At 42.9% G+C, this 13,503-nt stretch overlaps 1 protein-coding gene across 1 annotated transcript; it reads left to right on the forward strand.

Annotated features, from left to right (window-relative positions):
- The first annotated feature begins 623 nt into the window (after positions 1-623).
- LEAP2 (liver enriched antimicrobial peptide 2) lies at positions 624-8,186 on the forward strand. The gene is made up of 3 exons (XM_032957708.2): positions 624-815; positions 3,290-3,432; positions 4,476-8,186. The coding sequence occupies exons 1-3, from the start codon at positions 750-752 to the stop codon at positions 4,528-4,530; spliced, it is 264 nt and encodes an 87-aa protein (XP_032813599.2). The 5' UTR covers positions 624-749; the 3' UTR covers positions 4,531-8,186.
- The last annotated feature ends 5,317 nt before the right edge of the window (positions 8,187-13,503 follow it).

Genomic DNA, 13,503 nt, shown 5'->3' on the forward strand with positions numbered 1-13,503 from the left:
GACAGGGACCGTTTCCTTTAAAGTGCCACCTCACGCGTTCGGCGTTGTGAGGACGTGCCGGAGGAACGTTCCTTAACAGCTCTTTTTTTGTTGTTAGCACTGCTCCCAAAGTATGCATTTGGTTCCCCAATTTGAATCTCTTTCTAACCGTGGAGAGAGCGAGACATCTGGACCGCTTCATTAAAAGGACATCGCAGGCTCGTGAAGGGGAAAAAACCCGTTAAAGGTCTTTGTTAAATTTATAAATAATCTCGGTCACCACCCATAAAACTCTCGCAAGTTTTAGATCTCTCCTAGGTTCACACGAACGTAAAACATGCATTTTTCTGCCAAACTCTATTCCAAGCAGCTTTATCGATAGATCGAGAGGGCTTACTTTACAGCAGAGTAATTTCTGGTAGGTCCAATAAGGTTATATTGGGCAATTACACATTATCTGGGTACGCTTTTAGTGTGACGTTTCAAGGTTGAGCCACACACCCACCCCACTCCATCCCACCCCACTCCATCCCACCGTGCTCACCCCCACTCCTGCCCCCCCCCGCACCCCACCCTCCAATTGAAACAAGACCCCGAGTCCACCCCCAGCCCTATCACCAACCTCTGGGATGCATTATATATACCGGGCACCACCGGGTTTGCAGAATTGCACCAAACGCCACTTCCCCGCGTGCTCTGTGACCGAACGGGCAGAATCGTCGGTCCGTCGAGCAAGTCCGAACCGCTGCAGACCCTCAAAGCCAGGCACCATGCACGCCGCAGTGACACGCGCGCTCGCCCTCTCGCTCGTCCTCTTCCTGCTGGTCAATATGGAGGTAAGTCGTCTTCGGGGTGGACACGCGAGCGTATCCTGCCCGTGTCTGTCGGTGCACGGTGCGTGACACCGGGGTTACTCCACGGTAATGGGTTGGTAAATCGTCGAAACGCAAATTAAGCACGGGGCACGGAAGTGCAAGTACTTTGTTTCATTAAACCGATGTGGTTATTAACATTATACATGTTTTAAAGATTGGGAACCAATGGGGTGTAAGGCTGCAGCAAAGATTAAGAACCACTGCTATGGACTTATCTAGAATTATCAGCATCATTATCATCAGAATCATCATCAGCATCATCATCAGCAGCAGTAGCAGCCATGGTCAATCGACTGCTGGATGAAGGCCTCCTTAACCTGCGATGCGATAAAGCCCATAGAGCACCGTTCACACGAACTAATTTCATCGTTTCATCTCCACGGTGGACATCACTCTCAGTTTCATACCCATTCCATTACAGAAAGCACAATCACATCTGCGACTTGCTAAAAGTGCTGTTTTACAAAGCTGCCACAGCTGAAAATGTCCAGTGGGGTGCCTCTCTCCCGTCCCTCTCTCTAAGTAACTCAAGAGATAGAAACGTGTTTCATTACATAGTCTGATGTTTGCTGCCGCAGGGATATGCAATGACAGGGAAGTGTGAAATCTCGAGGGTGGATTGCAGCAGCCACAAGTCGTATCTGAGATTTGGCACCAGTCCATTCTGTATCGTTGCCCATGTCCAAATATAAACACATCGATGTCAATCCACGTGGTGTGCTGCTCCCTTGTTAAGCACCCATGTCCGAGGTCAGGAGAGTGCAGTGGTTAAAAAAAAATGCACGCGGCCAACTTTTGTGCACGTGCAAATTAATCTATGAATCGCTGCAAATTGTGTAGACTTGTGAAGAAACACACTGCTTGTTTTTACATTTTTTTACATTTTATTTTAAACTCGTGCACGTGTTTTTACGCAACATTTCATAATATCTGAGCGATAACTGCGCTCTAATATGTTACGTGAAAAATAAACTATATTTAGATAATTGCTGTATGTTGTACTTCTTTCGCACTGTGCTAATCGGAGGTGCGAATGCACACAGCAAATTGGCGAAATTTTTAAAACACAGATTTTTTTTGTATAAAGACATGCCAAACAGATAATGTGAAAAAGCATAAAAATGTGTTTAACGAATTTGATAGCTGCCACATGCCACCCCCCCAAATATTCATTAAATGTGTAAATATTGCCATAACCAAAACAGTGTGTGTGAGGGTACATTTCAAAGTTGAAGTAATTAGATCCACTGTTAAAACACTTGTCGCGGTCACCATTCTGATTTCCAAATACTTTTTTTCGTCTAATTTCCAAATACTTAATCAATCATTGTTTTTGTTCTATTTGAATAAATAATTAAGGAACAGCGGTAAATTAATTGTTAAGATTTAATTGGAAAAAAAGTATTGTTTATACACCCTTCACTGAAACTGAATACACTTCTTACAACGATGAAATAAATAGGTCGTCAAAATATAAATACTTTTTGTTATTAATTTTGTATTTAAACTACTTCGTCTTGTAATACAACAATTGGTTTTCCAAGCCTGACACTGCTGATGAGACCCAGAAGGTCAAAACTAGTTCAGAATGTGTCTGCTTATAGAAATGCTATTATGAAACATTTAGTTCATTGGCTGATGGACTAAAATTATTATTTTTAGAGGGAGACATATCTCATTTTAAAAAATATATATATTTGATTCTAGGTGCTGTGTATTTTTTTTAAACGAGCATATGATGTTATACTCCGAAAATAAATAAAACCGTATTGGTATTTGTTTGGCGACAACTCGCTGATGAAATCAGTTAAATAGCTAACGCGCAAAAAAATATATAAACGTTTTTGGTACAAGATGCTTAATTAATTTGCCTCTATGTTATGGTCGGTGCTCTAATTAAGCAATAATATTCTCGTAAACTAAGTGCAATTATCATCATTGTGAGTCGTGACCAATTTACTGCTGGCCTCTGCAAGTCATTGCCATTTTCTATTAATTGTTTAATCTTGTGATGTCTATATTTTTCCAATTAAACCTAGCAAATTGACAAATAACACAATGTAAGTGCTCACATACCGAACATTTTATTCTATATCGTTGCTCTGCGTGCATTATCAAAAACGAGTACACATTGATATAGTAATAGGTTTTACCCTTTTAACTGGCAGGAATCTATCTACGTGACTTTACCGAAAGACCCAAGAATATGAGCACACATATGGCACAGCTCTCCAATGTTTTTTTCGGGTTGTCCCACGTGTCGTTCGGCATGACGCCTGACGTTTCGCTCCACGTGCCAGAAGCCGGGAGCTTCCTCGGGAGCTCAATTCACCCCTTGAAGGAGCAACCCATAAATTCAACGCACGCGTCCGTGCCGCGTCTAGCCAACACCCGTTAATGCCCTCTGCGGCTCTGCGCCGTGCTCCGTGCCACAGGGACAAGGGGCGCCCGTGCGAGGCGCCTCCGAGCTGGTCCATCGGCAGAAGCGCCTGACCCCGCTGTGGCGCTCAGTGTTCCAGTGGAAGCCAAAAGGCTTCGCCTGCCGCGCCAACTCGGAGTGCATCACCCGCCTATGCAAGTACGTGCTCGCTGCTTCCAGCATGACATGCGTCCGTCACGCTGGACGTTAACCGTGGCTGGAAACACCACCTGGAGGTGTAAATGTAGTAGGGCGACGTTTGTGTTAGGCGCACTCTGATGTCCACGCCAGAGCCGCGGACTGTGAAGTGGCTTGGTCCAGTAACGTCGCTAGAATGGCCGTGGTTGAGACGAACTACGGAGTGGCAGCCAAAAGAAAGGAACGCCTCGCCAATGAGGAGATGCACCGCGGGGAGGGAGCAATGAGATCGGCTCACGTACAGGAGTGTGGACGGATTGGCCATGTCGCGAGACCGTGAGAGATGGTGACAGCTTGTGGAGGCCTTCGACCAGCGGTGGATAGATCATTCCTGACAGTTATTGAGACACCAATGTGACGTTGGTTGCAGTCAACAAATATTTTGGCAGCTTCACATTGGGTGTTGGGAAAGGGCTCATCCATTTACCTCATAGTATGCACTGTATTTGCAAAGCACATGGGTTTTTAATCAGAGGAGACAAACAATTTGGGTATTTTGCTAATTCCTTCCTGACTGCTCAGGGTCATGACGAAGGCAGCAGGACAGAACGTTCACTTCTTTGCGTAATCTCAGCACATTTGAAATGCCTGTATTTGATAAGCCACAAGCCAATGAAGAAGCACTCAGGCTTGGACAATGCGATGCAATGTTGAGATTTTCACATTTCGTTGTTTTCATAAGGTCGAACCTGAACTGCATTATATTTTGTCTGTGCTGTTCATGTTGTCCACGCAACAAAATACAAACAATACTACTTTCTTTTCAGACAAATATTACCAAGCAGCATTTGTTTATTCAACCGGTTTTGACCTCTGAGGAAATTGCTTTTTTAAGCTGACACTCATGCACTACATGTATGTATATGTCCACTGAACATCTGTGAAAACCCACTGGACGTCTATGAAAAAGAGCTTCACAGCTGATCGGATTTCTCCATGATAAATAAAGATATTCTGATTAAAATTAATCTGTATTTAATACGTGTCATGTTTTCATTTTGCAGAGAAAAGAAATGTTCGGTTGCCAACTCGACTGGAGGCGATAACACGTTCGCTTGAAGCTGCGTGCAATAACGCTGCGTCAACTCAGGCGATCTCAGCTTATTCGCAAATGGACATTAAGCGCCACACGGGCGCGCGGGAGGAGGAAAAAAAACCCCAACAGATTTTTACCTTTCGCGTCCCAAGTCTTACGAGACCCTCTCACAAAAAGGGCCACGTGTGTAGCTTGCAGCACAGAAACTGTCGCGTTTCGTTTGACACGCACGCACACACACACACTACTGCATCGCTCAGGTTATCAAATCTGTACACAGTTAACACCATGGTCTGTTACATGGCTATATTCTGTCTTCTGACCGACACGGGCCAAGCACAAACCTCACACTAATTGCTAATTGCACCACTGACGTTATCGAATGAGATGGTTACCAAAGATGAACCATTGCGATGAATTTAGGTGGGTTGCACAGCCATCTGGCGCACATTTTGCATTTCACGGGTTTGAACAAAAAATGATCAAATATACATATTTTTTTCTACAATATTTTCTTAATATATTACATTTCACAATTAAACCAATTGTAGTGGCCTGATGAGAACACGTGAAGAACAAAACTGGCGCTTCGCGTCGGCCTCACCTGTGCCAATGAACTGACGCAGACGGACACTATCGCTGGAAGTTTTTGTTGTTGTTGCGGGTAGTGCTGTAAAACTCTCCCACGTGTGTTCGGACTGTGCACGTGGTACTACGACCCAAACACACACATCGGGCAAGGGACGACTGCATTTGTTTTGTGTCGATGGCTTTTCTGGCGATGTGATCACAATGCTAACCACGTTGCTCTTGGGTGTCAAGTCATACTCATGGCGGGGTCACATGGGCTGGAGAGTCGTCAGCTGGATGTTAGCACGGTTGGTTACGTACGGTGCGAAAGAATTTCAATATACATACGTATATCGTCGTTTCTATAGGGTGGAGCTGTCACACATATACCCCTTTTCCACTAGCACGTCCGAGCCAAGCCAGCATGGAGCCTCGCAGTATAGGTGATTTTCCACTGGCTATTTGCCATACTTAGCCACAGGCATTCTTGCTACACTGGCCTCACACAGATATCTCTATCTGGCCTGCAGCAAAGAGGGGCAAGGGCTAAGAATGTTCACGTCACTAAATACGACTCAACACAGAGTGTCATCGTGGCACGGGTCGAATATTGCAGAGGAAAAAAAAACCTGGTCCCTCTGGAGCCGTGTCGGGCTAGCTCGGCATGGCCCCCCCCAGTGTAGTTCGGTTGTGTAGTGGAAAAGAGGTAACTGGGCCCTGTGTAGCTCAAGGGGATTTCTGGAAATTGTGATTGTCACATAAAATGGTGCTCTGTGCAGAATAAGATATTACCAAAGATAATTCCTTTTTCTAACTTATTTATAAACATTTATCAAAATATATCCTAGAAAGCAGAAGTAAAAAAACAATCTAAAAGTGTAAGTTTAACGTAAGTATATTTGCTATTATATTTATAATAAACTCATCATTAACTGGAATTGATTGCAAATGAAACTATGCTAAAATAAAGTGATGAGCCACATGGGGTTTGAGCTATATAACTTAGTTTTCTGCACATATAGTGGATATCATTAGATTAAACATTTATCCAATGTTAATCCATCCGGCTTGCAAGTATGTGTCTCCTCATTTTGCTCTTCCTTTTATCAGATAATGGCATTTCACACGCTTCTGTTAAGCTTCATGCTGATGGCTACTTATCTTTTAGGCAGACTATTTTCTATGGTCATCTGCAATATATGGGCAACTGTTATATCCAGAATAAACAAAAATGGAATCATGGCAAGATAACCAAAATCCACACGCATTTCTCGCTTGCATTCTGCATACTGTGGCGAGCTTGATGCACGTGACGATCGGAGCTTTTGAGACAAAAGTGTGGATTGTAATGATCTTGTGCATTATGATGATCCTGTGCCTATGATCCAAAAATACAAAGTCATCATGCCCATTTCATAGGGGCATGCATGGGGCTTGTTCACGTTGAGATTATGAGCGTGCGTGGTGTGCACCCTCGTGATCTTAGCTGACACATTTCTAAATCAGAACATGAGCTACATTCCCAAGAAACAGCCCGCGCCAGGAATGTGGCTGCTGAGGTTGCAGAGACGCAATGCTGTCTCACGGGTGTGAAGCTCGCTGCAAGGCTATGCTCTCAATTATTGTGAATTGTTTTTGCTATAGACAGACATTCCCTATTCCATGCCCTGTCCATTAAAAAAACAAAACGCGTTACACGAAAAAAAATGTAAACCAATTCTTTGTCTATACAACTAAACCCATTTAAATGTATTGACACCCTCCATTTAACTTTAAGGAGAAGTCGTTGTACTTTTTAGTTTTAAGATTAACTATTATTGTATTTCGGTATGATGCCCATGATCTAATCACCCAATATGCGCCTGATCTCATCATATTTCAGAGGCGAAGCAGGCTTTGAGCCTGATTAGTACTTGAATGGGTCAGATGTTGTAGGTGTAATGAGCAGGAATTGTAAGTGTTGTGTGCATACATGGTGGGGTTTCCCTGGGTACTCCGGTATCCTCCGATATACCAAGCACTCTTTATCATGGAACTGGGCAAACATTGCAATTTTAACCCTTTCGGATAAAAGTCTAGGAAGTTAGTGAGGCTTTATATATAACTGGCTGAAGTATTACGTCATGATTCAAGGCTATTGACGGTCGGTAATATCACCACAAATATTTATTTGAATTGACTGCAAACGGTTCAATAGGTATACTGTACGTGTAAACCGCAGAGCAATACGAATTGTCCCACTTGCATTTGGTAAGATTTTACAAGTACCAGGAAAAAACGTGTTAAAATTCTGGCGACAATAATGCAGACCGAATTATGATGCAAAAGGGAAGAAGCCGCCCGTGCACATGTGTACAGAGTGAATAATTCTTACTGACCAAACTGTGTTTGGGACAATACAGCTTGCCGATGTGAACAGCAGCCAGCAAACTAATATGAAGGTGAACGCATGCTGAAATGTGCGTAATAATAAACCTCAAGATTTACAGAGCATTGCGGGATTATTTTATTTCTTTCTTGTCGAATGTCAAAACTGGGCATGCATCACTGACTTGTGTTTTACGAGATGCAGATCTGGCAGTTGCTACTCAATATTGTGATGACAATGTGGTAATTCATGGATTAAAATACATACTTATGTTCCAACATACATTTCTCAATCATGCATGTGAGAACCATAAATGATGTGCAAAATAGAATGTTCATGTTACATTTAGGATAATGGCACAAAACTGTACAAACGGACTGAAAAAAGTGAGAAACAATATAAATAAGCCACAATTGATCGATTCGAAGTAAATGTCCGAAGCGTGACTGTCATAGAATCACCGCGAGGGAATTAAACCACTAAACATTTAAAGCGTACGACCCAAACGTTCATCACGATGTGGACGATGCACCTTGTGCAGAATGCCGTGATAAAGCGGCACCATTAGCAGAGGGCATGAGAGTAAACGTGCGACGAGAAATGTCCAGCTCTTTTGCTGAGATGGTTGCAGGTTAACACAGTGGCCAAACAGATGCTCTATTATGATTCTGTTCCGCTTGCTGTGTTTGCACATTTGTTGAAGGCTCATTAATGTCCACAATAAATGAAAAGAATATGGAACGTTGGAGTCTTGCCTGTCTTCATAAAACTGTTGACAGGACCTCTCATTATTTGCAACAAAAACTTCGTCATCATCATCATCATAATGCGCCACGGTCTATCCACTGTCAGATGAAGCCATTCCTAAGCCATTGCCATCCTTCATGGTCCCGCGGTGCCACAATCCATCTCACTCGGACACTTGAACGAATCTGTCTTGTGTGTCAATGCAGACACATACGTGAACACTAACATGGACGTTACATTGACACAACAAAAATACCTTATGTATAACACTGCGTTAAATTAAAAATATATATTTCACGCAGTGTAAAATTGTGAATAATGTATTCATTTAAATAACCATTTTATTTAAATAAATAACCCAACCGGCAATGGATACCCATAGTCATTTATATGCATTCATTAATCCCCCCCCTTCACGCAAGAAGTTCTCACAAGTGACCTTTTCACATCTACTCATCTATTTAAGGAACGAAACAGGAGGATTTCTCCACAAATCTGGCTGTCGCCTGATGAAGCTAGTTGTAATTACTGGCGAAACGTCGTACTCAGATTGTAAATGTTGTGGCTTGGCTCTCCAACACACCGGTGTGCTGTACTAGTAACGAACTGGCCACGTTCTGTTTACGTGACAAACCTTAATAATTGGCTGTGTCGGGTGGTGGCGGGTTTAATGACACATTTATATATTTACGTGATCTAACAAAAAACAAAACCTGTATTAAATAATTTTGTGAACATCCCAGGGGTAAATTTTACCTTGATGTGCGCCAGCCAGCCAGCCAAAGTTTTTACAAAATAGTGTATGATAGTACAGTTTGATGTAAGGATTGGGGTCCTATAATCCAGTAGGTGTGTGTATAAACTTTGTACAACGTCACTGACACTTTGTACAAGTTTGGGGTGCGTCCTACTTTCTGCAGCGTCTTATAATTGTTGTACTTGCATGCGAATGCATTCGGAATAATTTCACGGTTTGGGCGAAGACATTTTCATGTCGTACAAAGTCTGATGCGGGTTGAAAAGAATGCGCAAATCGGCCATACAATTTACATAACACCCATCCTAAACATTCAACGTGGCACCAAATTCAGTCAAATATGATACTCGCTTGACACTTGTCCCATTGATCAAATCACGTATATTCAAATAAAATGTAATTTCCCCCCAAGCTTATACAGACTCTGCTATCAGCGTGAAGAACCCGTTGGAATCTACCGCAGGGCAGTGCCACCTTTTACGTTAGAGAACGGCCCTGGGAAGCAGATATCACAGAGCTACTTCTAAAATATCTTCAAGTGACCTCTGGTCCACATCGTAGATGGCAGCATTTTCATGCCCACTCCACATACGAGAGTAATCTTCATTGCATGACAGCTGGAATATAGGCATTGAAAGTGCAGGACCAAATTTAATGTTATTGATATTCGTGCCAGTGACCGGGCTGAGACCATCAACTCGTTAATATGGAGTAATCAATTTATGTATAAGAATAGGTTTTACCCTTTCTGGCAATAAAACAGGTGTTAAGTTGTGAAAACACCAAACAGAATAATTTTGCAAGGAATCATGAACTGCATTAACCACACGTACTTGTGGTGAACATGCAAATACAAAAAAAACATGCTCTGGTGATAGATGAATTGGCAAGAAAGTTCCCAGGAATAAATTTACCTGCAAGTGACACTTGCATTTGAACCCAGGATCTCAACGGCGCCTCGTCAGCACTCTGACCTCTGAGCTACCTGGACAGCTTTCATCGCCCACATTTTGAACGTATGTCTTCAGTCCTACTCCCTAGCAGTGTGTACAATGCCTACCGGTGCGTACTTGTATCTTGCTTTTCTGCAGTAATTCTCGGTGACATACCAATGACGCTCATTACATTTCAGCGTCGTTCATTTTGTAAAGGAGACGAGTGTTGTAGAAGTCAATACATCAAGTTTCCAACCCACCCGAACAATGCATGGGAGAAACCCAAAACAAACCATATGTGAATTACAGTATTGGCCAATAATCCGCGGATAAAAATGTTATCAACACAGAGTGTTATATAAAGCTGTTAAATGAACTATAGGGGGAAAAGATAACTATTATGGCATTCGTACCACATGTATGAGAATTCACAAAAATTGCCACATTCCGGTAAATCAAAGCAGCTAAAATAAAATGCAAGTTGTATGTTCCAAATGAACGTTAAAACAATGTCTTTTAAGGCTTGGAAATATGACTAATATCACACATGTTAACTACAGTATAAAGCAGCGTCATTGCTTGTCACCTATTATATATTTTCTTATTGTTTTGAGACCACACTGTTATTGACCAAATATGTTGAGTTTAACACGTAGGCTTTTGCGGCCAATATCATCCATAAGGTTTTTTTGGGTTAGATCGCGTAAATATATAAATGTAAATGTTGTGGCTTGGCTAACCAACACACCGATGTGCTGTACTCGTGACGAATTGGCATGTTCTGTTCACGTGACAACCCTTATTAGTTGGCTGTGTCGGGTGGTGGCTGGTTTTAATGACACATTTATATATTTACGCGATCAAACCCAAAAAAGCGTCTATTATAAAATATGTTGAGTTTGTTATTGCTTGTGCTTGTGCGTCACTGCCCATGCAGTATCGCTGAATAATTTGATGAACTATATAGTAATCACTTTCTGGCTACAATTATAAACATCACCATTTAATGTGGAGACCTTGGTCAATTAACTGATGCGGATGAAGACCTTTATACACCTTGTTGGTCCTGAACGTTGTTTGACCTCACTGATAAATGTGGGGTTAGGGGTGACGAGAGAAAAAGATCCGACATCCCTCGCCACTCGATTCAAGCCACGGTCAGGAATTTAACTCAGGCCGCCGGGCTCATAGCGCAATACGCTCACCATTGCACCATAGTTCTACTCCAAATTATTAACATATCAAACTGAGATTTAATCCAATGAGGAATGAGCCAGCACTTAAAGCAAGCAGAAATAAAATAGCCGATTGACGGATCGACTTACGTACAACATTCCAGCGAACAGGAATTTCTAGAAATGTGACTGCATGCAAAGGTCAACCGCGCACTCATGTACCAGATCCATCCAAATGCATATTAGAGTGCCATTGCCATGTAACCTCTCTGACACCTCTGAAAGCCAAGCCCACAAAGCACCACCCCCCCCCCCCACCCCCATTTAAGACAGCCGCCACTCATTATAGCCACGCTCGCACTTCTCTCTGCCCACTATGGCAAGTGACTCACAACTCTCACCTTCCGCCCATGCCTGCTGCTAAGTGCGCTGTTATTCAGCACCGGCATGACCGTGGCCCGACGACATCCACTGTGGCTGGGAACACCACGACGGCTGTTTTTCTTTCGAGGAGCGACACCGTTGCTCGTGCCAGACACGCGCACGTGCACTCGTTATTTGTCCGCGTGCCTTTCAAACCGCATTCAAGGTCGGAATCTATTTTGGTGAGATGATAGGAATGTGCCAGGCTTGCAGATGTATTTTTGACATCTTAATTTTACTACTCTCTACAGGATGAATTGCCCTTTTTTATATAGATATACATATGGATATGCCAAGGATTTATGAAGCCTTTATGAACTTCTTTTTGTGTTTCCTTTATTTTCCTTCGCCAGTACCTCTTATTAGCACGGTTGGTCACATACGGTGTGAAAGAAGTTCAACATACTGTACATACAGTATGGTTTCATCATTGTCATTATCTGCTTTAACCTATCCACTGCTCGATGAAGACCTCCACAAGTCACTGCCATCCCTCACAGTCTCACGATGCAATAATCCATCGAGCGCCTGCACATGAGCATTTTGAAATTCGTTATATACAAATGGAAGAACGGTGGGATGGTGGTTAGTGCAGTGCTTTATGAATCTGATACCTGAGTTTGACACCCCACCACAGCTAACATCAGAGGTGAGTTTTCGTCTGAACCACTTTTGTCTGTCCTCACTTTACCAATATGCACTGACCAGCAAAGCGAAGTATGGTAAATAAATACCCCTATGACCAACACGGTGTACAAAGTCTTTCATCAAGGAGTGCATTAGAACGTTCTAAATCATCATTATTGTTATTACCATATACACAAATGGTATTGTAAGGGAATGGGGATAGGGAAAATATAAATGTGCATGCCACGGTTTACTCAAAATAACTTTAGTTGGTCAGAGTTTCCAATCCACAAGTAGACTGAACAAATGGCTCAACATTGTCTCGGAGGGCCACGCATGGAATTCGATGGGCCACCCACTGTGAATGTTACTGGGCTCTTTGGCAGCTCTGTAGCCCAATAAGGCATCCACGATGCTTTTGGGGGGAAATTTCCATTTTGGCACGAAAACCCAAATAACGTTCACCAAGCGCTGAAGTGCAACTCAAAGGCGCAACTTATCTTCAAAGCTTCAAATACACTGCAAGTCAATGTCTCCAAACGCAAACGAGCATCTTCATTGGCCCCCCGGCACTCATCTTCGTTGACACTGTGCCAGTAATGAAAACTGCACATTTTCATCATCATCATCATCACCACCAAACACGGTGGCATGAAGCCCTTCACAAGTCACCATTACCCACATTCCCCGGCGCAACAATTCGTGTAATAGCTGCACACGAGCTGATTTAGTTGTTTCTATCTCCACTAAAGGTGTGCTCTCGGTCGAATTTTCCCTCCATTGGCTGCCACTGTTGCGAGTCTCGACCACTCGCCACGTTGCGAGAAAGAGCACAGAGAGAGAGAGCAAGCTATCACGGGACGTGTAGAGAATTTCGACTGCTTGTGCTATGTTGATTGGTTCAGCGCAGGTCATCTGTACAGAACAGCCCCACTTCAAACACCAATGCGCCACGTTCCTGCACTTATCTCACTCAAGACGGCACTGCAAGTCACACACACTCAGATAACGACAAATTATTATCCTCCCGACATTAGTTCTGCGGAAACTTTTCATAATTGGCCCAAGCTGCATCGTGTCATTTGACAACAAAGCATAGGAATATGCGTTTCCAAACTAATGGTCGGCTTATATAATTAAAGGTCAATGCAATTTTATAAATACATGAGTAAATGCACCAATCTGTTGGACTTTAGGCTTTGGACTCATTGATATCAAGTCCAAGTGTAAGTCAACTATAATTGCACCTCTTACATAAAGCATGAGTGGAATGGTGGCGCAGTGGTTGGCAAGCTAAGCTAAACATGCTGCGACCCGAGTTAGATTCCTGGCCACGGCTAAAGAACATAAATTGAAAGTGATATCAGAACCAGTCCTGGCCTCTCCCCCTTCAC

Source organism: Petromyzon marinus, chromosome 20 (assembly GCF_048934315.1).
Source record: "Petromyzon marinus isolate PM22_M1 ecotype Great Lakes invasive population chromosome 20, UKy_Petmar_22M1.pri1.0, whole genome shotgun sequence".
Taxonomy (NCBI): Eukaryota; Metazoa; Chordata; class Hyperoartia; order Petromyzontiformes; family Petromyzontidae; genus Petromyzon; species Petromyzon marinus.

Excerpts from the sequence above, each read along its gene's own strand:
- LEAP2 (XM_032957708.2), top strand. The coding sequence starts at position 750 with ATGCACGCCGCAGTGACACGCGCGCTCGCCCTCTCGCTCGTCCTCTTC. Across the intron at positions 816-3,289 it reads TCCTGCTGGTCAATATGGAG|GGACAAGGGGCGCCCGTGCG; the intron begins GTAAGTCGTCTT and ends TCCGTGCCACAG. Across the intron at positions 3,433-4,475 it reads TGCATCACCCGCCTATGCAA|AGAAAAGAAATGTTCGGTTG; the intron begins GTACGTGCTCGC and ends TTCATTTTGCAG.